Source organism: Triturus cristatus, chromosome 12 (assembly GCF_964204655.1).
Source record: "Triturus cristatus chromosome 12, aTriCri1.1, whole genome shotgun sequence".
Taxonomy (NCBI): Eukaryota; Metazoa; Chordata; class Amphibia; order Caudata; family Salamandridae; genus Triturus; species Triturus cristatus.
The window spans coordinates 17,691,003-17,717,490 of record NC_140595.1 but is presented as its reverse complement, the minus strand read 5'-3'; the positions used below and the strand labels follow the sequence as shown (position 1 = coordinate 17,717,490).

At 45.0% G+C, this 26,488-nt stretch overlaps 1 protein-coding gene across 5 annotated transcripts; it reads left to right on the top strand.

Annotated features, from left to right (window-relative positions):
* The first annotated feature begins 3,631 nt into the window (after positions 1-3,631).
* LOC146772216 (spindlin-W-like) lies at positions 3,632-26,391 on the top strand. 5 transcript variants are annotated; one of them, XM_085639735.1, is made up of 6 exons: positions 3,699-3,771; positions 9,210-9,368; positions 11,792-11,836; positions 14,358-14,611; positions 17,218-17,451; positions 19,858-26,391. In XM_085639735.1, exons 3-6 carry the CDS (start codon positions 11,817-11,819, stop codon positions 20,061-20,063), a joined length of 714 nt encoding a protein of 237 aa, XP_085495861.1. In that variant the 5' UTR covers positions 3,699-3,771; positions 9,210-9,368; positions 11,792-11,816; the 3' UTR covers positions 20,064-26,391. The 5 variants fall into 5 exon arrangements, with proteins under 5 accessions (XP_085495863.1, XP_085495860.1, XP_085495861.1 ...); XM_085639737.1 differs by lacking the exon at positions 9,210-9,368 and having other exon boundaries at positions 3,632-3,727; XM_085639734.1 differs by lacking the exon at positions 9,210-9,368 and having other exon boundaries at positions 3,665-3,771.
* The last annotated feature ends 97 nt before the right edge of the window (positions 26,392-26,488 follow it).

Below are 26,488 nucleotides of genomic sequence, written 5' to 3'. Positions count from 1 at the left end.
GGGTCCCTACTGTGCCTATTCCTTACATTTGGATTTTACATTCACTGCCGTAGTGTGAGAATGCATTTCATGGAAAGGAATACAAAGTTGGCTTCCTGGGGGCGCTGTGTGTGAAAGTTTATTGTGCTTTGGAAGCACCTGCTGCAGCGTTTCTTTCCCCAGCAATTACCAGGCCTCACATAAATGTCAAGATAACTTGTGTGATTAATTATCTTCCTGGAGAGAGATCAGAATGTTGTATAGTTGAGGTTTTGACTTAGGTGATGTTAGTGCAGAGGGTTAATATGCCTGCTGCAAAGAACGTGTACCAAGTAGATTGCAGAGTGCGTATGATGTGAAGAGATCAGCAGGTTACTGCTTTCAAAAGAGACATCCTTTTGTTACTTGCAATTTATAACTTAAAGTCCTAATAGAGAATAGTGAGCTATTAACTTTCATCCTAGAACAGCATGCACACTACAAAGAATACATTATTAGACCATTGATTAATGTTGCAAAAAGGGTTGATTTGGCTAGAAATCAATTCTTATTATTAAAGAAAACTCCCAACTATGCCGTTTCTTTTTCGACTCTGCGTTTGTGCTTCTCCACACCAAGCACTCTTGAACTATACTGCCTACCAGTATGGATGACATGTGACTCCTATACTTTTAGTCCTTTGGCTTATGTAACATTTCCTATACACTGATTTACACACTTATGATTGATTGTCTCTGTGTAATGTGTGTGTGATGCAAAGTGCTCGGACACCCTACACTGGTATGAGTGGCACTATATAACTAATTCAATGCATCTGAGAGTGTGGGGTTATGGAGACTTGGTCACTGTTAAAGGGTGCTAGTGAGAGAATCCGTGGTGGGGGTGGTCATTGTGGGGGGCACCAACAAACATTGTCGCACAGGGCACCACCAGCACTAAAGCCGGCCCTGGGAAGTATGCACAGATAAGCGCTGAAAATACCGCTTTAGGTGACTGCTTTTTTTTGTACCGACTGGGCCACCAAAATAATCTGCTGGCAACCCTAACCATAGGACTGGAAGTTTGTTGCAGGATCAGCACATTATTTATTTCCTTCACCCTCGATCCCCGATTAATGCCGCAATAGTTTAACTTAGATATTAAAGTCTACGCCCCCGTCAATAACATGCTGAGTTACTTCATGGGTCTGGGAATGCACCCTGCATTCAGACAACTCATTCCTCATTCTCGCCCTTCATTGTCACGCTCACCTTGCACTCACAGCGATCACAATGCACTCACACTGATCACCATGCACTTGCACCATTCACCCGCTCACCTTGCACTCACAGTGATCACAATGCACTCACACTGATCACCATGCACTTGCACCATTCACCCGCTCACCTTGCACTCACAGTGATCACAATGCACTTGCACCATTCACCCGCTCACCTTGCACTCAGTGATCACAATGCACTCACACTGATCACCATGCACTTGCACCATTCACCCGCTCACCTTGCACTCAGTGATCACAATGCACTCCCACTGATCACCATGCACTTGCACCATTCACCCGCTCACCCTGCACTCACAGCGATCACAATGCACTCACACTGATCACCATGCACTTGCACCATTCACCTGCTCACCTTGCACTCACAGTGATCACAATGCACTCACACTGATCACCATGCACTTGCACCATTCACCCGCTCACCTTGCACTCACAGTGATCACAATGCACTCACACTGATCACCATGCACTTGCACCATTCACCCACTCACCTTGCACTCACAGTGATCACTCTGCTCTCAAAATGCACTTGTCCTGCTCACACTATACCTCAACCTGCAGTCACACGAGTACACTACTCATCCTGCACTCATGTGACACTTCACTCACCTGTCCCCCTCACTACTCAATATGCAACTCACTCAAACAAGCCCATCAGTAATCATACATTCATTCATCCCATTCTGAAGTTGCATCCGCACCCAAAATGAGAGAGGACAGCAAGGGAGTGAGAGAATTTGATTGAAGAGGTCAGGGATGAGGAGAAATGTGAATTGCCAAAGAGAAGTGTGGACACGCAAGAAGTGAGTGTGATCCAAAGGTGAGGGCTTCTGTTAGAACAAAGGGGAGATGTGAAAGAGGAATGGGGGGACTGGAGAGGTGTAAGATACAAATAGACAAAAATTTGAATGAAGAGACGAGGTGAATGAGAAGTGCTGAGGGGCACGAGAGGTGACAGGGCCAGAGAGGCCATGAGATACATATGAGAGACTGTTAGAGATGAGGGCAGTGAAAGGACAGAATGGCAATAGGTGATTAAAGGTGAAGTGAGAGGTTGAATGGGGAGAGTTCAGAAGTTGTAAAAAGGGGTGAAAGAAAATGACCTGCAAAGTGAGAGAGAGATCCGGGATTAGGAGAGGAGAGAGGGATGGAAGGGAGGGGGTGAGGGGAAAGCTGCATGGGTAAAAGGCTTAACTCTACACAAAACCGCCAGGGTTTTAAGGGACCCCTGCTTCTTCCGGTCAGGGCCAGGTGAGCTTCTAATGTGGCAGCACGTATTGCTGCAGAGTGGAAGGCCCTTCACAAAGGTTGACTTGAAATCTTTCTGATGATAATTGCTGTATTTTGGTTATAAATGGGTACTGATTGGGTGAAATCTTTCCTCAGCGTTACTGTGTGTAACAAATATCAAAATAATGAAGCAATGCTATCCCAAAATACGCGGCATCACATAACCTTATTTACATTTTCATCCCACGCAATTTAGTCAACAGGTTTAGACATTTTTGTCAAGAGGGGGTCCTTACGCCTCAAAATGTTGACAGGGGGGTCTCGGCATCCAAAAGTTTGAAGACCTCTGGCCTAGGGGGAAGGAAAGTTCCAGAGGTAACTGGCCCCCGTCCTCCCTGTGCCAGTCACCCAGTGGTTAACTACCCCCTGGAACTCCTGATGTCTAAGAGGAAGAGGTCTCCTGCTCCTGGACTTACCTAAGCCAGTCAGACAGTGGTTAATGTTTCCGTGGAACCCCCGATGCCTAGGGCAGAGATTCTTCCCCTCCCTATGCCAGTCTGCTGGTGGTCAATCGTTACTTACTTGGAAACCCCGATGCCTAGGGACAGTCTCCCCATGTCCTCCCTATGCCAGTCAGACCGTGGTTAATCTTCCCTTGGAACCCCTCATGCCTAGGGACAGAGAGCCTCCCCCTCCCTATGCCAGTCAGACCGTGGTTAATCTTCCAGTGGAACCCCCGATGCCTAGGGGTCTTCGAGAGCTCGCACTTCCCTCGTTCTCCCGGTGCAGGAAGCTGGGTCTCTAAGGGCCCTCCCTGCCCCTCGAGTACCCTCTGCCAGGCCCCCGGACCTCCACAGACCGGTCCTTCCTGAGGGCGTCCTGTCCCTATGCTATGCACGGACCCCGTGGGCTACTCTGCCCCGGAGGTCCCTATGCCTGTTCTTGAGACGGTACCCCCGAGGGATTTTCCTATCCCTGACCGCAGACACTAACATCCCTTGCCAAATAAAAGCCGCCGGACCACCACTTCCGGAGCATATTCGGACCCTTTCCGGGTCAGCGGTGGGCACGGTTTCTAACAGCGTCGTGCATGTCTTGCTCATGGGCGGGCTCTTTCTCTAACCAATCACCGTGTCTACGGCACAGGAATCCGCCGAACCCAGCCCAGCGCCTTGGCGTCGTCTGTCGATCAGTATAATCCGGCGTCCCCATTGGTTGCCACGGCCTTGAGTCGAAGAGGTCGGTTGGTGGCTTCGGTGCACCGGATCCGGTGGGAGTATAAGGTGGGGAGGGGCGGGGGGTCCCTGACACCGTTAAGTGGAGGGGGAGGATGGTTTGTGGTGCTGGAAATGGTAAAAATATATTTTTGTGTTTAAAACACCGTGCCCCCAATAAATGGACAATATGAAGGGATGCGATAATAAATCTTTTTTGAGTTTCTTCATTTGTCAGAAACAAGCAACATTTTAAAATATCTTTCTGGGTCGAGGCCTCGCCTGCAGTGATCCTTGTTTACCCTGCAAGTTCCAGGTTTTAATAGCTGCAGGATAGCCCTGGGGGTTAGTGCACTTGCATATGATAGCTGCGTGCAGTCTAGCAACGGGACAGACTCAGTAAAATTTCATAGTGGTTAATGCATGCTTGTTAATTAAATAATACATGCTTAGTTTACTGATTTGCCCGTGTTTGCTGTCTTGCATGGATTTGCATGAAGTTTAACAGTTGATCAGCTTATGCATCTAAGCTTCGGCATGCCAACAACCCTGCAAGGTACCACGCATCAAGCGTTAGATTGACTCATTTCAGTGTGGTGGTCCGCATTTCCGCCATGAAATGCAGTGTCATGCATTACAGTGCCTCAGTTGTCAAGCGCTGGAGTGTTCTATACTGTAGATGCAGTGGCAGCGCAAGGTGCGCGTTGCTCCCTGCAGGCTTGGGGGGCGCAGCTGCTGTAGCTCAGACTGCACAGTGCTACAATGTAACACACTTTGCATCTGATACTAGTACGGTATTAGCAATGCCAATCACTGACTTCCGAAAGGTCTCCGTGTCTGTGCCCAATGGCAACACAGATAGTTAATTGTGAGACACATGGTTAATAATAGGTGGGTCCGCCCGCTCCTGCTGCGGTGTGAGCGGCCGGGCCGTGGTAGCAGCAGTTAAAGTTTTAGCTGCTGCTGCACAGTACAAATGCTGGGCAAATGGCACTGCAGTTTGTCACTCACACCGCTGTCATGATCTCGGTGAGTCCTGCGACGCCGCAGTAACTGACCTGCCACCGTGACCAGCGACTCCCCGCTGCTCGTTGTGAACCTGGGTCACCACTGGAGGACCAGACTCCAAGGGGCGGCGGCTGAGGCAGTGTTTGTGTGCAGCTGAGAACTCAGGGCTGAGCCAGAATTACCACAGGAGTCCATTGGTCCATGGAGTCCATGCAGCCATGGGGCCCACCAATTGCTGTGGCTCCAGCTTGCTCACCGGCCGCCGAAAGAAGTAAGTGTGCCTGACTCAGAGTCCTGCGTATAGTAGTTGCTAACTTGGTAAGGCTGCTAAAATTTGCTTCATTCTGAGCTGGCTGCCATGCCCCTATATATTTCCCTCGTCTGCATTGCTTGATTTTGCTTATAAGAAAGTGTCACTCAGCTGTTAAAATGCCACTCATAATTTCACTGAAGTTATGAAAATGTTACACAAAGCAATCTGAAATCTTGGCAGCTATGTGCCAAGGTTCGTGGAGGTTCATCCATGAGAATAAAAAAGTTAATGGGGTGAAAAAAATAGTGTTTCTCATTTTCGCTCCTAATGAACATTTTCCACACATCTATGGTCCTAATTCCTAAACAGATTTACATTAAACGTGGCGTAAAAGCAGTATTTTACTCTTAACGCTTGCTTTCATTGGTTTGATATAAATCAGTTCTGTAGTTTTTGAGACAATAGCATTTAAAAAAGTTGCTGAGCAGATTTAAAATAGTTCACACTCTTCCATTCGGGACTCGTAAATAATTTGCCATTTGTGATTTCAAAAAAAAAAAAATCATGTGATTGGGTGAGGGAGCCTTTCCACCCCCATGTTCCCTTTTGGATTTCTGGTACCAGACTTAATAACACTGTTCCAAAAGGTCCTATTAGCTGCCACAAGAGGAAACATTTATTTTCTTTTATAGCAGGCATTACAGGACCTGGTGCACAGTCCCTGTGTCATGAACAAAACAAACAAGCATTTGCAATGCAATAGGTCTCGTATTTGTTAAAGTTAGAGTTGTTGACTTTGAAAATTACAATGTTTTTTACTTTTGTTTTTTTATTTGCAGTCATAAATATATTTGCATAGCGCAGTTGCTATTGGTATTAAAAAGTAAAAAACACTGTCCTTTTTAACGCCAACAGCTGTAACTTTAAGAAATGCGAGAACTATTGCATTGCAAATGCTTGTAGAAAGCTACTGATAGGAAGAAGAGAAACAGGAGCGAGCTTAATGTGTAAGTCAAAAACCTGGAGGGGAGAGGGTTATAAGAGAATGAGAGGAAGGCGGCTAGGGAAAAGAACGACGGGTAAAGAATATATATAGTGAGGAGTAGAGACAAGGGAAAAGAGAAGATAGGAGGTCAAAACAATAAAGAAATGGGAAGGAGACTGGAGTGAGAGAGAGAAAAAAATGTGTATGCCGAATAATTCACACTTTTCTCAGTTTGTAATGGCTGTTAATAAAAGGTGTTTCCGGTGACTACTTGCTTGTAACTCAAATATTGACCTAAGGAGAGTAAAAGTACAAGTCCAGCAGTGGTTTGAACACAAGACCTGAATTTCACCCCAGATGTCAACAACAAGCGCTTAACTCGCTGAGGCATCTTGACTGAGTTTTGTACTGTACTGCATATGCTTTTACACAGTACTTTCAATGCTGTTTGCAACGCCGAAGCGCTTTTTTGGGGGGTCCGCTTGCATTACTTAAATAGCCCTGGCATGCTTGTGACTGCTCCGGTTTTCATCGGTTCCAGAGCTCTCTTCGGAGTGCACAGCTAAAGGAAGGCTGTTTGCGGCTCCGCCTTTATGAGATAGCTTCCTCCACGCATAACACGCACATGACGTAGTAAGGCACGCTTCACACAGATAAGAAGCATCAGTAGGACAAGCTCACATCACGTATATCATGAGCAGCAGTAGGGCAAATTTTAATCGTAGACTGTCACCAGTGTTGTGAATCTTAACCTACCAAAGTGCCTCGATGTCCAGAAGGCAGGGGTAGACCTTCCTGTTAATATGCCGTTCCCTAAGAGGTGGATTGATGTATGTCTAACACGGTAGTGCACAGCCATACATTATGGACGGAACAATTGACATTTACTAAGCTATAATATATATGCATTGAATTGGGCAGCTTCGTTTAAATCATGGAAGTTTCCCACACTCAGAGGCAGTGCACTCCAGTTACCTCTGCACAGGATAAACCCCCCTCAAGCTATTTACACAAGTGTGAGTTTGTGCTGGGATATTGTTGTTACATGTTGTTCTATTGATAGAGGATTAATCCTATTGCCAGGTAAAGACTTGCATTTTTACAGTGTTTTTTTTTTTACGACCCACATAGATAATTGATGCAAAAGACAACCAACCGTGGCTTCACCTAGAACGCTTTCAGAATGACGTCAGTATGGGGAAAAACGCAATGATGTGCGGTAGACTTAGCGACTTGACCTGAGAGTACAAATATCGGATTTACTTTACTCGTCTTTGTTTATGTATATACTTAAGTTCATTGTAAATACGTGAGACAAGCTGCGGGACGCTGAGCTGCTTCCTGGACACTGTGTCCTCTTATAACGAGGCAGCAATCAATAGCCCTGAGAGTCAAGCTGAATCAGATAAAAGAGCTTTTAGCACATCCAGAGATCAGGGCAACAAGCCCGCGAGTGGTGCGCGCGCCACAGCGAGCGATCTGTTTTCAATTATCGCGCCCGTGTCTGGGCACGATAATTGGAAACAGATGTCGGCCGTGCGGGTAACAGACACCAATAGGCCATGGGCGGAGAAACGCGACCACCTTTGGCCTATTGCGTGCTGTCTTTCTGAAAAAGACGACCGCAAAGGCCAATCCCGTGGACCAAAAGGAATCGCACATGCATGAGCGTGTGCGATTCCAGGCTCTGATTTGGAACCCGCTACAAAAGGACTCTCGCTGCGCGAGCATTGCTACGCACTGCATCGCTTGGCGCAAGACCTAAAAAGGCACGTAACTGTCATGAACCTGATTCATGAATCCAAAATAAAGTTAAAGAAAGAAAGGCACAGCCAAAGGCCAAGATATATGGGCCAACCCTTGCGCATTGGCCTCAGGCCAGGCTCTCTGTCCAGAGCCCTATGGCTTTGCACCGCAGGGGTTGTTTGCCCAACAGCAGCAGGTTGGGCTCAGGGCTTGGTGGGGGTTGGGCATCCCGCGGTATGATGGGTACAGACCCTAGCTGAGTTCTGCACTCAAACCCAGTTGCGCATGGACAAAGGCCCCATGCCGTGGAGGTTGCCTCCTGCATCCAACCCCCACAGTGCACAGCCAAAGGTCCTGTGCAGTGCGAGTTGCATCCCATGCCCAACTCCTGCAGTAAATGGCAAAAGACTGTGCACAACGGAGGTTGTTTACCTGCAGCAGGTTGGGTTTCGGTTTTGTGCTGCAGGGTTGTTAAGTAAGTACTCTGCAAAAAACCGACTGAAAAGCAAATATTAAAAACTGGGCTATGGTCCTTACTCGAACTTGTAAAACCCCTGAAATTCACCAGTTATGGTTACCAACATACACAATACATGCCATAACTAACACTGAATGTCAGTGGTTTCACATGTTTGAGCTAGAACTATTACAGAGTTTCACTGAATATATCGGACATTCTTACAATGCATGCATGCATGTTAGTTAGATACAGCGGTAACAAAAGTAAAAACCTGCCTACAAATCATAGTTAATCTTGTAATCATTTGTGAAGAGACAAGCAGATTGTCTTTGTTTTCTTCATGGCATTGACATCAGGGTGTTAGGTTCCAGATAATATCCAGCCATGAGGAGACTTGAACAAAAAGGCTTCTGATGGCACTTTAAGCAATACATTTGTGTGGGATCTAGCTGGAATTGAAAATAAGAGAATTCCTTCATCCCCTGCAGGTTTGCTGCTTTGCAGGCAACGCAAATAATATGCAGATACAGCTGAATGTGTCCTGAGACGCATTCAGCATATTCACTGGAGCCAACCAAGATCTGGCTCAATAAATGCTGCCATGTACGTCTGGATCCCCCTATCTTTTACAACATTGCCGCCACCTCCTTTGGAGCTGGGGCAAGGAAGTGCTCTTTGGGAAGACTAAGGCAGAGGGGTGGGGAATGTCAAAGGTGCTTGTGGGAGAGAGGACCAGTTTCATATAAGTAAACACTACTGTTGGTGTCAGAGTTGTAAGCTATGACATAAGTGAACACACGGCTGAGTCATATCACTTACTGCAGATCTAGTCGTATCACTAGATAATGGCCTATGGTTAATTGGGTGAAAGATTGGAATTACTAGATAGCCCTTGTTGAACAGTTGGAGACAAGTGTTAGTAACCCTGGTTGAGTTGGACACCAGCAGTTATAGACTGTTCTGAGGAATCTGATGGTTTAGGAGTTGGCTTCTGTGTGAAGGGTGGGGTGGTCTCAGTTCCCGTAAAACTGGATTATTGGAATTTTGTGCTTCAGGTGCAAGGTTGGGAGACGTAGAGATGTATGTTGGGATACAGTTGTACGTGGGGTCTGCTGGCTGCGCCATGGTTCTTCAGTGGGATGTCGTAAAGAAGACTTAACACCAGCCATCTGTCTCTGGGTCATCTTCAACACTCACCCAGTTGGACATTTTAGGTGAAGGCATTAAAATCTTTTATAGATTGTCTAATTGTAGTGTGACTGCCTTATAAAGATTTATTTTTTCTACTGTACTTGAAATATTGGAATTAACCGTGTTATAATATATCTATACGCTGTATGTTCTAGTCTTCCTTCTTTGTAACTGAAATCCATTAAATGGGTCACAGGGTCCTTGTATTTTGACTTGCACCACATACTATAGCTAGAAGCCCAGGGCAGCTTTGCTTGCAGAGTGCAAAATGATCGTAGCCTTAGTGACTGGGCACTAACCCCACCTTTGCTTCCCTGCACTGCTCCTGCACGTGGCGATCTGGCAGCTTGTGTGTCAGAGGCTCAACAGTCACTGTCAACTCCTGACTTCAACTTCCATATCACAGACTACTTTCTTTTCCTCTACCGTTGTCTATGTCTCTCTCTCTCGTCTTGCTTTTGACACAGTATTATACAACCAGTCTGTTGCCCTCCTCATCTGCCCTGCATCACCTGCAAGCCCGCCATTGGCTGTCCATTCCTGCACAATGTAGCTGCTTTCTTATGTTGGTCATTGTGAGTTGTTGTTTTTTTTCCCCTTCTCATCGCCTACCTTTATCTGTCTCACTCCCACTGTCCCCAAGGTCCCTTTATGCAGCTTTTTAGCTGCGCAGATTTCACAGACCTTTAACATTGGAGAAATGTGTCATATTCCCAAAACTTGTTTTTTAAAAAATTATTATTTGTTTATATTTTTTATAACCTGGGATGTAGACTCCGTTTACCCTTTAGAATGATGCCCTTCATTCTAAACTATACGTTTCTGTTCAGTCATGGCCACCTAACCCTTTCTTACCTTATGCCTGACTCTTACACGTTCCTTATCAAGTATCTTAACTTTCTCTTGCTCTTATTCAATATGTTCTCAGCACAAGACTCAACACTCGCCCTCCCCTAACCATTTATTTCAACCAAACCCTTTATCTACCCAAAAGCTGGTTCTCTACTGTTGTCCTCAACAATCTCCTGGACCAAACCCCTCTCCCTTCTCTTGAGGCTGGCACTGTTCTGTTCTTACTCCTCTCCCCACCCTTTTACCGGACCAAAAGTCTTTCCCCAGCTATGAAGGTGGCACTGATCTTTGTCTACCGATTTCTCTGTACCTAACATTAACCCTTTCCCTAATGCTAGCTAGCATTAACCTACCCCAGTCATAATCCTAACTCACCTTTATTAAACCAGTTCATAGCCACTCTCTAACACTAACCCTTACTTTATCCTTAGCACTGATTCTAGCACTGGCCTGAGGTTCCCATTAACCCTCACAATAGGTATATAACTTTCTCTCAAGTAGTTGTTTACTCCACTGCTATTACAGTCCTGTTCTTTCCGGAAGCATATGGTATGGTTCCACGTGTTGCGGTACCTCCACTGGTGCTGATCTTGGGGGTAACCAGAATAACTGCCCGAATCCAGCTAGCAACCTGTGAAAGCGTTGCTAGGGAGCTTGACAACCTGCACATCTCCTGGTTCATCGCAGTGAATCTACGCCCATGGATATGTGCCATGTTTGGTAACCTTGTCCATAAATCCGGAAGGTTGTCAGGTTTGCCAGCTTAAGAAGTAGGTTACGAACTAGGCAGTTTCAGTTGTAAACACCCGCAAGACCGGGGAAGTCTTCGAAACTGGGCGAGACCCTCGTAATGTGTAAAAGAAGTTGAAAATCTGGTAGATGAGACTGAAACTTGGATGATTGAGGCTGAGAACAGTCAGGCTCCAAACTGGGACTAACGTTTGTTGAAAGAGGGGCAAAAGCAGGTCCAAGAGGGTAGAACATGTTTAAAAGTGAGACGACAATGAAGAGGAGCTTAGCAAAAAGGCATACATGTTCATGAAGACTTTGCGGTAAGCAGACATCTCACACGAGAAGAGTGCTGTGTTGTACGCTCTGTGTACTGTGTGAATTTTCAAGGCACAACAAGTTGAAAGATGAGTGCAGCTGACCTTTGAGTTATGGCTTGTGGAGGCGCCTGGTCCTTCATGCACTCAAAGCACAAACACTGATCTGCTGCTGTCGTCTGGGTTATTCGCCTTGTTTATGAAACCAAAGTCCTTGAAGGGCTGTAGGAGTGCAGTGGGGGAAATAAACAAGTCTGCAGGCCAGGATTCTGCCGCCTTGTCTGTGTACTCCACTGGTTTTCAAAGTGAAGACCTTGAAGGGCTTAAGGCGGGCGTCAGAGCTTGCTTCGCCTCTCACGTCTGCAGCTTCACTCTTTCTTAGAGGCATGGAGCCCTGTGCTGCAGGTTATGTATTACAATTTGCAAAGAAAGTGAGCTCCTTTTCAACCAAAATCTTACCTTACTGAATCGGTTTTAGAGACTCCAATGCCTTTTGTAAATCTGCGATCTATAATACTTTACTGAAGATGTAAACCTTCTTTTCTCAGCAGTGTGAAGCGCTCCAAGTCGGCCATGGCCCCAAGAAAGATAAGGTATGTTTGAAGATAAAGTATTTGTATGTACCATTTTTATGGCAGTTACACAGTCACTGCGCTTGGCTAATTCTATCTTTTTGACCTTGGGGAGGAGTACTCTCATGTAGGTAACAGATTTTTGTTTTTTAGTCCAATGAAAGCTGGGGTTGGGGTTAAGGGGTATTGTGGTGCACAGAACCGAATATTGGCTTATTTTAGGTGATTTGGATTCAGCAGAAAAAGACATTGATTCCTAAATACGTTCTAGAACATTTCACTGAGAAGTTCCACCATTTTAAGTGTGCAATCTCATTTGATCACTTTTTGTTTAATATCACCTATCGTGTGTAGGTACCTTTTACACCACGAAAAAGGTGTTATTTAATTACAATCTCTCAAAAAAAATTCACTTTGGTATTTGATGCCGAATAATACTGATTTTTAAAACAGCTTTTCCTTACAGAAAAAGTTCTTGTCACTTCTGTTCTTGCTTGACATGTTTTTACACATTTCGTGTTTGAATATTTAATCAATAAAGTGAGTGGCACTCAATTTGAAATCAGCAACGTCCAAAATAACAATTTTTTTAGCCATGCGAAATTTACTTATGGTTGGAAATTCTGCACATCTGGACTTTGTATTCCTTCTTTTACTGTCTTCTCCTTCATTGTTCAGTTCCCTCCATACAGGTGGGCGAGATCAGAGAGAGAACATTTTGAAGTGTATGTCGAAGGTAAAGACGCAGTTCATGTTACCGTGGCATAGCTCTCACCTTGCTGAGGGAAGGGTAGCTGACCACACAATGGCAGTGTTATTGTACTGGGAGTCTCGCGAGTTCCTTGGATTTAAGGAAAACCTCTGTTCCTTTCTTTGTTTGCCACAATGCTGTCAGCCTAGTGTTCCTGTTGTCTCTACTCCCAAGGTTTCAGCCCTGTGATTTCATTCTACAATGTAATGCATTGTGGTAGTTGCAGACTGCGTTTGCCTGCTTTGAACCGGTTGAACTTACGCACCTTATAAAACCACCAATTACTAACAGAAAGGCCCAGGACTGGAAAGTAGTGACATTGAGCGAACAGGCAGAGAGGGGTCGGACGGGATTATTTTTGTCTCCGGGACAACGATTATTGCTCCTAAAACTTTCAGTTCCTCGAAGTAATGTGTTCTTAAGAGACCACGCAGTGATATCGGTGCAGGTCTGCCTTTGAAAACAAGGGAACTAGACCAGACTGTAAAATAAATTAGCTCATGAAAGTTAAACCCTGGGAGCGTACACGTCATCGTGCTGCACTAAGCCTTATATATTAGTTTATGACTTAGTGCTGCTTAACCGCGAGCCATGGCGATGCTTTTTACAGCGATTGGCTTAATACATAGGGCTGGGCGACGTTTGTTGAGCTGGCAATTTCTGTAACAGCATTGTACGTATAACACTAGGGCATGAACAAAGATATGTAAAATTGTAGGAAAGACCTAGGGTATTTAACAGACAGCATAGAAATAAGATTACAAATGTCAACTATGAGGAGCTTTCAGACAGCGAGATGTTCAGCATCATGTACTGAACACAAAAAAATGCACCAAAAACATCCGGGAGAAATTTTCAAACTCTATAGAGTGTTAATGCGTTTTCATTCGAGGATCCAGCTTGAATTTGAAATGATAGACACAACTGACTTATGACTGATCATTGTCCAGCCCGGCCTTTCAGAATTGACCCTGACATGTCACGGACTATGCCCAGCACCACTGAATATTAGCAAGTCTTTTACTGGGTGAATGGGTATTTCTCAGTTCTGCTGCTCAGTAGGTTTTAACGCTGACATTTCATTGGTTTTCTCCAAGTCTGCCTGTCTTTTGGTTCAGACCGTGACATGAATGCATTGCTGCCAAAGGGCCCGGTTTCATGTATGCCACGTTGACACAGCATGGGCATTTTAATCAATAGGACACTGCCTTTTTAGACCTCAAGTCCATATTTGTCCTTAATCTGTGGGCTCCAGAGTTTCAGCATCTTGGCTGCAATTGGCTAAAAAGCCAGACCTTGTTGCGGATACTGCACTTGACATGGGGCCACGTAGCCAATTCGTGACTGACTGCTCTCCAGGCCTACCAATCAATCGTAGGATGGCTATAGAGAGCAATGAGATATGCAGTAAAATGCAAATTGTGTTTTTTAGAAAGACCAGTGCAATAAGTATTGCAGAGATATGAAAATTATACAGATCTGACAATTTTTAACTATGTATTTCAATTTCCTATTACCGCATAAAAAAAAAAAATAGACGAAACCTGAAACACCTCACTAGCTGGCTCTCACACACACAAACCTACAGAATTTCAGCATTTGCTTGCTCCTGATTGGCTAGCCAGGAGACCTTACACGATAATGCGTTTACAAGCATTTTGGAAAAAAATTACACTTCTGGTCTGTCTCTCATTCACAGGGACATGTCACTTGGTAGGGCACCCATGACTTTCCCCCGCTTTATCCATTGTGTCCACATCATAGCAAACCATTCTTTCTTATCCCTTATAGGAATCGCAGTGCTGAGGACTCTGAGGATGTCGTCGGGGGCCTGCAGGGGACCAACCTCATTGGGGAGAGGGTACAACATGGCTGGCAGGAAAACAATGGCAAAATCAGCCAATGGAAAGGCTTGGTGCTGGATCAGACGGCAGTGAATCCCGGCCTGTACTTGGTGATCTACGATGGATTTGACTCTGTTTATGGGATTGAGCTCTTCAAGGATAAGCGGGTGAAGAAACTGAAGATCATCCCTAGAAAACCCTGTGAGTACAAACCCTTGACCCATTGGGGTCCAGCACACAGCTGCACACAATGAGACACAATACAGTCCTTGCATCACATCTGTGAACTTTGAGGTTAACACATGCATATACTGTTAATTTTGAAATGTGAGGGATTGATTAAAACACATTGGAAGATGGTAAGGGGAAGCCATTGATTACACTAACCATTGTGTTAGGCAGGAGGTGGGGGAAGCAAGCCATCTGAGTATCTGAAAAGAGAAACAGTTTTTATGGACTGATAAAAGAAGTTATAAAATCTTCGTTGACCTGCTTGCTGCGTTTGGGTGGATCAGAGAAACGAAGGGTGGCTTCCGCAACTTTCTCAAAGTAAAAGTGCCATCAACCACCCAGTCTGCCTGGTGGCCATTGAACAGACCAATTTAGGGAGCGCTTTGTTGTTGTCCACATACAGCCTTCCTCTCCCAAGCAGTGAACCCCAGAATCTATGAGTAATTTAGTTTTTTGTTCCTTATATGGAGACCTCCCTCGGTTCCTTCTTGTCCCTGCAAGTCTTGTATGTTATGTTATGTTAAAAGCACTTATTAAGCGCGCATACACCAACAGTTTCTTGGCGCTCGGGTAAGGATCGTGGCAATGGCAGGGAGAAAGCTTAATCAGAATATGCTTGAATAAACAGCCAAGTCTTTAACTGTTTCCTGAATTGGGCGAGAGAGGTCAGAGACCTTAACTCCGCTGGAAGGGAGTTCCAGAGTTGCGGAGCAAGGACAGAGAACCGTAGTCCGCCATACTCCTTCCGTTTGGCTGAAGGAATTTCCAGCAGATTCAGGTGAAAGGATCTAAGGTTTCGAGAGGGAGTGTAACGGTGTAAACAAGCCGAAATGAAGACCGGGCTGTTACCATGTAGTGCTTTAAAAATAGTACAGCCCATCTTCAAGATGCAGCGCTTACTCACTGGGAGTCAGTGTAGGCTTTTCATTAATGGGCTGACATGATGCCATTTAGGCTGATGAAAAATCATCCTAGCTGCCTGGTTCTGGACTAGTTGAAGGCGCCTCAGTTGGTATGCTGGAATGCCAACGTACAATGAGTTGGCATAGTCCAGACGAGAGATCACTAAGGCTAAAGTGACCTCCTAGATCAAGGCTTCCCTACTCAGAAATCTGCTGATCTTCTTTATTCTACGCAACTGAAAGAATCCAGCAGAGACTACCGAGCGGATCTGAGCCTTCATGGACAAATCATTACTAATAATGATCCCCAGACTCTTGGAAGAGGCAGCTGGCACAGGGGGATTACCAATCTTATGGGGCCAGAAGCTGGAGTGGCAAGGGTTAGCCAACCCACCTGTGAGGATCAACTCCGTTTTCTCCGGATTCAACTTCAACTGGTTGTTGTTCATCCAGTCACTTATAAAAACCATTGTGTCTTGAACATTGGACTCGGATGAAACAGATGAATTAACATGAAACACCAGTTGAAGATCGTCTGCATAATTGAAAATTCCGACATTCCTTTCCCTCAACAAATGAATTAGGGGGAAAAGATAAAGATTGAAAAGGAGTGGAGAAAGAGAAGAGCCCTGAGGAACCTCACAGGTGATATCTCTTTTGTTAGAGGAGAAATTGGCAAGGCGCACCGCTTGTGTCCGATTACTCAGGAAGGAGGAAAGCCACTTTAAGGCCAGACCCTGAATTCCGGCATTGCTGACACGGTCGATCAGGATACCATGATCGACCGTGTCAGAAGCTGCCGAAAGATCAAACAGAATCAGGGCCTGGATGGTGCCTGTATCAGCCCCCCAGAGCACGTCCATAACTTGTAGGTTTTGCAGCTCTGCGGCGGGGCTCTATAATTAAGAATATAATACAGAAAGGAACACTAAAGCTGGCTAAAAATTGGCAAGAAGTGTGACTTAAAACCACATCTCTTCACTAGAAGTGTATGTATTGACCTGCGGTTAAGCCTGCTGATTCTACCTGTCTCCTATTTCGCAAGCTTGTTGCACTGCTGCAGTCTCTGCTTGCTTCAACTTTTCGGTACATACTTTGCATATATTTTTGACTGTTGCCCAAATGCTCCCCAACTCCTCTCCCTTGTGACTATCCTTTCACAGATGAGTCTTCGACGGTGTGCTGACAGTTCCTTTAACTGACACACACAGCACATCAGAATGACAGTCACCATCCTGCTCTTAATTTTGAGCCTAATATACTGCTGTATGAGCCATTTTCGTGTGGTGGCCCTGAGATATACATGCATAACTAGGTGGAGAGAGATGTTTGAGCCTAATATACTGCTGTATGAGCCATTTTCGTGTGGTGGCCCTGAGATATACATGCATAACTAGGTGGAGAGAGATGTTTTGGAAGATGCTGCCACAAGCCTTATTGGACAGAATTTGGTGCCAGACAAAGGCCACGGATCCGTTTAGCTGCCACCTTCCTGTCTGCTGTAAACTTTTGGTTTGCTTCATCGCCAGCTTTAAAAAATGCATGCCCTGTACATTTCCTCAACAGCTTGTGGCACTTCTTTCAGACTCTGTTTCTTCCCTAACCCACAGTAATCTGAGTAGACAATCATGTGTAAAATGCAGTGCCCTAAATCTCTTATTTTTCCCCATGCAGTTCACTCCACCCCAGAGGAGGAGAGCAAAGCAGAAGAGCTGGTTGGGAAGGCAGTAGAGCACGTCTTCGAGAAGGATGATGGAAACCAAGTCCAGTGGCGCGGGATGGTGCTGTGCCGTGCCCCGATCATGAGCACCTGGCACTACATCACCTACGAGAAGGATCCCATCCTATATATGTACCATCTCCTCGATGACTACAAGGAAGGTGACCTGCGTATCCGGTCAGACCAAGGTAATATGAGCAGCCTCTTTGGGCTCTGGTGTACTTTCTCGTTCCTGCTGTCTGCAGCTCTGGTGCCCTCCGGAAGCAGTGTTCAGCCGGGGGAGGGGAGGTGGGTGCACACGTGAGACTGCACCCCACGGCCACCTCCTGGCGATGGAGGTGCTACAGAAAGGGTGAGGGGCCATTACGCCCTCCTCTCTGCTTAAGGTTACTTTTACAGACACCGCATTGATTTCAGTACCTTAAATATTATTGATTATTGGCTATGTATTGAGTTTGTTTTAACTAAGAGTTTCTGTTGATGCACATTACATTATTCTAGTCATTTATTTGTAACTTCAAAAGCTAGCGGCCCCCGTTTCATAAGGGCTATAGCTCCAGCCCGCAGTCCTTTGCGCTCTGTTACCCACTGAAGTAACAACAGTGGAGCACGAGGCGGAGCGAGCAAAGATGACAGCATGAACATTTATTGACTTTCTAGGTACCAGGTTGGCATCTATCCGAGCCGTTCACTAAACTTAAGAACACTCAGTAATCACCCTTGTGAGCGACTCCATGTGGCTTATGACTATAGGGAGAGATGGAAAGGGTAAAGAGGGCAGCACAGAGCAAACAAATGCAGAACAGAAGGATATCACTCCCATCTTTTCCTCGGGATTTCATCCGCCTTTACTCTGGCCTCTGGCTGATGTGGCCTCTTTAGCCGTCTCATTAGACTATTCTTTTTTCCATGAAATCATACTTAATATACGTAGAGAGAGTATTCAGCTCCAGGCTTCATCCGTCGGTCAGTTAAATTATCTTTCACGTTTTGCTTCAGCCCACCACACATACACAGCTGGAGCCATAAACATTTTTGTAATTACTGCATAGCAAACCTGCACTGCCTTATTATCAGCTCAAATATATTGTGTTTACTATAATATCATGGTAGGTATATCACAATAACAAAAACATTTTTTTTTAACTTATTAGATGAATATTGATGGTTTAAATTTTGTTAACAATAATATTTTTATTATGTTGTTTTTACTTCATTATTTTTGTTACTATGAACTTTGTGTATGTAATATTATAGTAATATACGTTTTGGGGTTTATTTGGGGATTGAATGGCCCGTTTGTAAAATTGTATATTTGTTTTAATTGATTCAAGTGCTATGTTTTTGTTATTTCTTTCTTATAAGTTCAGTAAAGCTTTAAATTGTTTAATACATTTTAATTTAGGGTTGTGGGTTTTATTGGTAGTTTGGGAGGGTTATATTTAAAATGATGTGTTAATTTTTGTTAGTCGATTAATGTTATGTATTGTTTTTTGTGTACACGTCTAACACATTTTGATATTGGGTTGTGGGCTTTATTGGTGTGTTTAAATAACACATACAAATTGATATTAATTGATTAAAGTATTAATTATGCACATTTCTGTTTGAAAATATGTTATATATATTTAAGTGGAATACATAAATGTTTTGATGGTTTTAAACAATTGTTTTAGTTCTGTTATGGATATTTGAGTGTATAGAGCTTTGAGTTAGTATTGTTATTTTTTAAAATGTATATTAATTATTGTAGGGTATATTTGGAATTATTGATGGCATTTTGTGTTTACTTGTTTAATTATTTGTTTATTTTTATTTTTGAGATGTTTGGTATATTGTGGAATGGAGGGGTAGCCTGTTACATTAGAATGAATATATAATAGAAAAAATACTCCCCCCTCCGAATAATTTTATTACCTTTTTCCAATGTTTCTGAGACTGGAGTTAAAATAGGAAATTGGCCTCCCAAACCACTCCCACCTCATGCAGATAGACATTTAACCCAATATTTGTCTGACTGGAGCTAGAATAGTAAATCTTAGCCAGCTCAGTGTATACATCTTCCGGTTTGATGCAGTAAAATGTATTTTTATGAATAATTTGTTTGTGAATTTATTATATATGTTTGTTTACTTGCATTTAAATTCCTAATATTTATGCTGTTGGTCGCTTGAAAGCAAGAGAACCCCATATATAGCAGTCTCTGCAGGAAAATTGATTCTTCTACATAAAGGCTGTTGATTGTTTTCTCCCTCTTTATGAGCACTAGCTTTAGTGTTGTGGCACAATCTAATGTCAAAATCTCATGATTGTGCATGACCCTCAAAAGACCTGGCAAGGTAATAACCGTAATCCCTAGCGTGGTCTTGCTTGGACCCCTAGAGAATGTATAGGAGTGTGGGTTCCAGGCATTTTGAAGCTAGGCATTTGTTTAGCCTCAGTACTGCACCTCGCCAGCAGCCACTTCCAAAACTCAAGAGACCTGTTTTGCGAACACTGAGTGTTGTTCCAAAACCCAAAAATAACTGGAACTTTCTTCTTATGTGCACCGTCTTTTGTTCATTATTTTAAAATGTTTTCTTTTTTTTCTTCAGAGAACAAGCCTCTGCTGCCACCAGACCAGGGGTTTTCTGAGGAGGAAGAGAGCTTAGTTGGCAAGCCAGTGGAGTACGTCAACGAGAAAGGAGTGAAGAAGACTGGAATGTTTATCTACCAGGTACCAGCCAAGTCCACCGTGTACTTCATCAAATTCAATGATGACTTTCACATCTATGTCTATGACCTGGTTAAAACCTTCTAAAAAAGAGGGGATGAGAGAGAGCAGGCACCTGGTGAAAGGGCCCGTGGCTTTTCATTTATAGAGCTGGTTTTGCCCCAAGTTCCTCTTGATGCACAATTCTGATTTTCAGTCCTTCTAGAGAGACAGTAACACTTGCTTAAAAACTGCAGGTAAAGTTTGAATGCATGTGCTGTGGAGTATTGGGGGTAGATTCTGTGGCTGCTCGTGCCATTCACACCGACTCCGATGTGTTTGCTCTTACAATGGTCAATGTTCTGAAACTGAGAACAAGTATTCGATAGCTGCAGCCTGTGACCTTTAGATGAAAACAAACTTGCACAACTGCTTTAGGAGTAACTTCCAGTTTATTCTGAGATCTTGTTTGAGATGTCTCTGTTTTGCATATCACTTCATTCAATAGGAAAAAACAGTGTTAGTGGTTAGGGTGACATGTGGCTCTGGCCATCTCCATCATTCTCCACCAGGATACTGACAACACAAACCCAAAGAATTGGTTACTTGCAGCAATCCCCAACAGAAAGACTGATGGGGTGTGTATTCCACCACAGTCAATAGTCTACAGAGGCCTTAAACTGTAAATCACAACTTTAGGAACTGGGGCTTAGAAAACACGAGAAAAGAGTTTTTTCTTTCAATGACTACTCGAGTCCCTGCCCTACATCGAGGAGCTGGTGGTATGTGTGCGTATGCATGTTCCAGCTCCTCAAGTGGACAGAAGAGTCTGTGTGAGCCACACTGGCTATTTGCTAGTGCTGTGTACTGGAATGACACAAGAGCACGTCTTAGCAGAGCTGGCACCTAGGTCACTTGGCCAGCTCTGGAATTTCACTTCCTTAGTTATGTATTACACAGCTCTAATGCTGCACTGGGGGAGAGCTATTCACTAACTAGGTAGCAGGTCTGGAATATTGCCACTGTTTATATGTTTGTGTGGTTCGGTCTTCCAACAGGTAATTACACACGTAGCTTCCATGCAGCCACTTGTGGCTTTAGAGGATAAGGCAGCATCTTCCTGTTGAATCTTCATCAGCAAACATTTAAAACGGTCCCATACAAACCCTTGGCACACATCTCTTAGCACTACAAATCCCCGCTTTCCGTTGTTTGCATGTTTGTTGGCTCAGCGTGTGTGCATGCTACCGGGCAATGCTCCAGAAGGGTATGGTAACCCATGATGGTCTCTTCACGGCAGCCATACTGGAGATTCTCTTAAATTTAAAAAGATTGAGACACTACATCTAAAGCAAAGCAGGATGTCCATTGAAGGCAAATTTACCAAGTAGAGGTCTTGCTCGTTTCCCTGAATTTAATTGAGAAAAATATAGAAATGATCTGTTACCTCTACACAAATCCCTAACACAATAAGAATACATTAAATTCAGCAGGAGTGTTAACCTGGCCTCTGCAGCCCCAGAGGACATGATCCCAGATCATGTTGTCGGTGTGACTCCTAGCTCGGTGCATGTGAACCAATACGGTAAGAAATGGAAAGCAGTTTCAAGCACTGTGTGGGAGAATGTGTTTTACTGTCAAATAGTCCATAAGAGGCCAACAAAACCAAAGGTTCGCAGCTCCCTTTCCCCGATATTGACTGCAGAGATCAAGCAGGCTGGCTTGTGTGAGGGCCCCTGCGATTGGCTCCGTATGTAGAATTGTTGTTTAATTTTGTATTGCTGAATATCCAGCGATTAGTAGTTGGTCGCATGCCCTCTTTCCTAATCATTTCTGTGTTTGGGGGGGCCTTACAAAGATGCTCAGCTATACCATAAGGCATATGGTTTGCTCTCGTCCTCTCGCTTCTGACATACATTTGACTGCACAAGGGGCGTCAGATGTGACTATAATAATCGGATGCATTCACTCTTAGCGAAAACCACCACCAACAGACGTCCTATGAAATTATGCCAGTAAATCCTGTTACTTTACGGTAACGCACCAGTCTAAGTTCACCCCAGTAATGATCTGTTTTGTCAGGGAAGAGCACGGAGTTCAGCCCGATCACAATGATCATCTTGTGGCCAGGCTGCGGCAGCGTGGTCTCTGCTGCTTCCTCTGCTCCAGGAGAGGTGAACTCTAATCAGTCACTTGTAAAGGTGCCTCGAGATGGATACTCAGAAGGGCTTTTGAGTGTGGTATTGCTTGTCATTCCATCAGTGTTTGAGTTTCTCGAACTGGAACTGCATAGAGCGGTTATGCACTCCTGCCAGGAGCGGTCATTGGTTAATAACTCGAGTGTGTTTCTGAGCAGACCGTTCCTTTGTCTTTGGTTATTTGCAATCGGTCATAGCTGATCTTACAATTGTCAGATGTTTTCCTCTGCAGCAGAGTTTTAAGCTGTAGAGAAGGGGATCACTGCCTTGTTCGTTCATTTGGTTAAGAGAAGGTTTCGGCGAAACAGCGTCCTCAGTTTGCAGATTCTTTTCATTGGCGACACTAAAAGTTCAGTTTAAAGACAAAACTCTTGCCCTGGGGGCCTGTGAAAACACTGTGCTCAAAGGCTGATATTTCAAAGCTGAACATATTCGTTGGAGGCTGGTGTGATTGCACGTGTGGCCTTTATCTAGTTTGCAACCTTTCAGATTCAGCTGCTCTTTGCCCTGATTTAATGGGACCGTGTGGAAGCCCCTGGCTATGAAGCAACGCGTGGTTATAGTGGTGGCTCCATTAGCTGTTAAAATCCGGCAGAGAGCCCGGTGAGTGGACACCTTAACCTGTGTAAATCTGGTTTAGGCTAAAACGAACGTGTTTGAAATGGGAAGAATTGTCAGTAACTTAAGTGAATCCCCACTTCATAGTAAAGCACATCCCAGCATTGAAATTGGCAATTAGTATTCTTTCCCTTGTACTTTCAACATTCTTCGACTTGTCCCTGGTCAGGCTACGGGTGAAAACAGTGCAGTACATGGCAGGAGACGCGTGGTTCCAGTCTCATGCAGTGGTGGCCTGCTTAGCAGCAACTTTGAAGCCTTTGAAGATTCTTTGTGGAGAAGTTTTAGAGCCCGAAGGAGAGGTGAACTTCACAGCATTCTGGGAGTACACTTTAAACTGACACAGGCCAGGATTGTGCGAGGGTCAAACTGTTGTCTTTTTTATCCAGTTCTTCACCTCACTGTCGCTACACCCCGTCCTCTTGAAGACAGCGACTGGGGAAATTGGAGATGGCTTTCTTAGCTCCAAAAAGATGCACTCCCTCTCCCAGGGCTACTCTACCGGGGGCGTCAGGGCAGAATAGTGCCAAACATGTCTTTTGAGTTTTAGCACGAGCTCGGACGTAGTTGTTGGTGCGCCTTTCGGAAGCTTCATCACAGAGGTGTGTCTGTTTTAGGGCATGTGTGATCTTTGCTTCCATGTCTGGAGGCGCACCGGTCTGACAACGTCCCTCACTGCGTTTGGACCTTTTCCTTCTGTGACTTTAGAGCCGTTTGCTGTTACTGCCCCCACACAGCTGCAGTTTGATGAACGGTGCCTTGTGAGCAGTTTGCATCGTAAAGGTGCTACCACGCCGGGTTTAAGAATGTATATGGAGACCGTAGTCGGGCCTGGTCTTGCGCCATCCCTGGTGAAGCCTGTGATTGAAGTCACTGTTCGGAAACATGGAGCTCTCCTTGGATGTGATTCTAGTGCACTATATTTATCTCCTGAAGATCCTCAGAACGGTTGCAGGACTTCCTTCTAGCTATCTGGTCTTACCTGCACCCACTGCCAAATGTTGACGACCTGTCCCGTCCTACTTGCTGTGCTGTGGGGAGAAGCATTGTACAAAAAACTGTAGAGGAGACGCAAGTGTGAGAATGAACGTAGAGTACTAGGAGTATCCCTCCGTTTATCAATCCTCGTGTATCGCAGTCTCTGCTGCGTTGAATGGAGAGGAAGCTGGAGCTGGGTTCACGAGTGACCCGTCGCTTTTCATAACCTTTTACGCACTCTTGCAGTAGTCTTTGATTGTGCTTGGCACAACCAGTGCATCCCTGTTCAAATTTTCTATGAAATATGTTGTTGCGTTGTAAGATTAGCTAAGACTTGCAATTAAAAACAGCATTTTTGTTTTTAAGTTATAAAAGCACTCTGGTTTGTATTTCATTGAGCGGAGTTAGTGAATCATGAACACTATTATGGTGAGTGATGTTACCAGAGCATGGGAAAGGTCAGACTTCCTTGTGGAGCTGCACCATATCATCTTCCCCCTTGTTCGCTTCCTGCCAGTGGCAGCCGCCAGGGACGGTTTTAGGGCAGTGCGACTGGTGCGGCCGCACTGGGCGCTGACTTGTGGAGGGGGGGTGCTGTGACCTGAGAGGGGCACGGTGCTAAGCAATATCTTATGATAGGAGAGATGAGGGGCACTTTTGCAGGTGGTAGTGAGAGAATCTGAGGAGGCGGTCATGGGATGTGGGGGCGCCAAAAGCTTACTGTTGCACCGGCTGCCACCTGCCCTAAAGCTGGCCTTGGCAGCCGCAGTCCATTGGGCCTGACCTGTGCCGCTGTGCTTATCAGACCACTGGGATTTCATGTGCTGCTCTTCGGAGCGTCTTGTAATTCTGATCTTCGGCCTGCACTGCTGCTTCTGTGCAGAGCTGGTGCAGTTCTTTTTTTATTCCAACCCTGCCCTGCCAGAGTTCTGTGCTGTTTCCTGCCCTATTTTTGGGTGGTATACACAGTCTAGCAGTGCTCCTCCACCTACCCTACCCACAGGCCTGTCCAATATTGCTACAAGGGTCTTGCACACAGTTCTCCCAAATTACCCAATCCTTTGGTACAACCATGCTTGCGCCTTCCTCCAAGACCTACATACAAGCTCCTCTTATTGCATATTTTCCTTCTGCTAACCACGTTTGTTGCTGTGACTTTTTTGTAATCTTCCAAACCTTGGTGTTGTATCTCACTCGACCCAGAAGTGCGCTGGTTGCCTCCTTAAAACAATCAGACTTATCAAAACCTCTTGGGTAGACGTAGTACAACTTTATTACAACCATTCTTCTAAGAACACACCAGTATTCTTTCTAACACTTACTGCAGCTTTATTTCCACTTTTGATACTCCCACACCTTTAACAAAAACGCGAGTTTCACCTCTACCATCCACCAAATGGCATTGTTCAGGAAGAAATATTCAGCAGCCCTAGGCTAACAAGGCCCTCATTGAATTACTAAGGGTAGCCCTGTCTCCCCCGCTCCACACACAGGAACGCAGTCAACACACTTCACTGTCCGAGGAACCTGTATCCAATCTTCATCGTATGCCATGCTAAACTAGGGGCCATAAAAAAGGTATCTCACTGGTCCCGGTACTCAAACTCACCCAGTTCTACTACCATGCATGTACCACACAATAATTGCACATACATGCAGTCGACATGCACAATTAATGTTACTTTAGGGACCTGGAAATCACATACGAGCAAAGCTTTACATGATTAGTGTAGACTCCACTCTCCTTGACACAGAGAAAAAAAGGTCTGCTCACACTATGATCCACAAAAACTCGATATAGTGTCAAACCCACTTTATAGGACTTTCCAAGGAGCTGGACAGTCGTCCTATACCCATTATGAGGGCACACTTGGTACATCCTCCCCGCTCACTCTTCTCATTATCAGGATAGGTATAGGCCTCTGAGCACATGGTAGGTTATCATGATGCCCAGGCCAACAAAAAGTCAAGATTCGAGTTTCACATGCAATCGGGCACACAGGGCAGGGGCACAAGACGGTTCGCTATGTAGGTAACTGTCTTATACCAATGCTTCTTCAACATGTGTCGACCCGAGCTTGCATGCTACCCCAGCATTCAGAGTAGAGCACACCCCATCGATTGACAGTGACAGGCTGTAGCAGCATTCCATTGGGGAAGTCCACCCACCCCCATCCTTTGTAGGGACCCAGCACTGCCAGCCGCACCACCATTCCAAGAGTAGAGCCCCTTCCATCGGGTGGTGACCGGAGACATCAGACTGAGACCAGCATTCCAATAGAAGAACCCACTCGTCCTTGGTTTTGACACGGGCCCGCATGCTTCCATTCTCGGGACCCAAACCTGCAGACACACCACTGTTCAAAGTTGTAAGCATGCACTGTCGGCAGTGAGCGCGGACCTCGACTGCTGCGGCTTCGGTACAAATGTGAATGGAAATTAAAAGTAATGCAGGGAAGCAGACTGGTAGAAGGAGCTTCAACTGGCAACCACCATATTACGTCCTTGTCAAAGAGTCAACCAGCTCGCGTGCAAGACACAGATTTGCTTAGAAAATCTTATGGCTACTTTGGCGAGCAGTTTGTTCTTGTTCTGTTGGCAATTAATTCCTGAAGTCTTCACCCAGAGCCTGAAGGTTGTGTTCAGGTGGGTCTTTTACATTTCTGAACGAGATGATGGGTCCCAAAATCACAAGTAAGAAACTCCCCTTCAACCCGCCATGCCCTCGGAGGGACACCA

Bases quoted from the DNA above. Each gene is read 5' to 3' on its own strand.
- LOC146772216 (XM_085639733.1), top strand. From the start codon at position 4,929: ATGGGGCCCACCAATTGCTGTGGCTCCAGCTTGCTCACCGGCCGCCGA. The intron at 4,982-11,791 runs GTAAGTGTGCCT...TTCTTTTCTCAG, and splicing joins CTCACCGGCCGCCGAAAGAA to CAGTGTGAAGCGCTCCAAGT. The intron at 14,612-17,217 runs GTGAGTACAAAC...TTCCCCATGCAG, and splicing joins GATCATCCCTAGAAAACCCT to TTCACTCCACCCCAGAGGAG.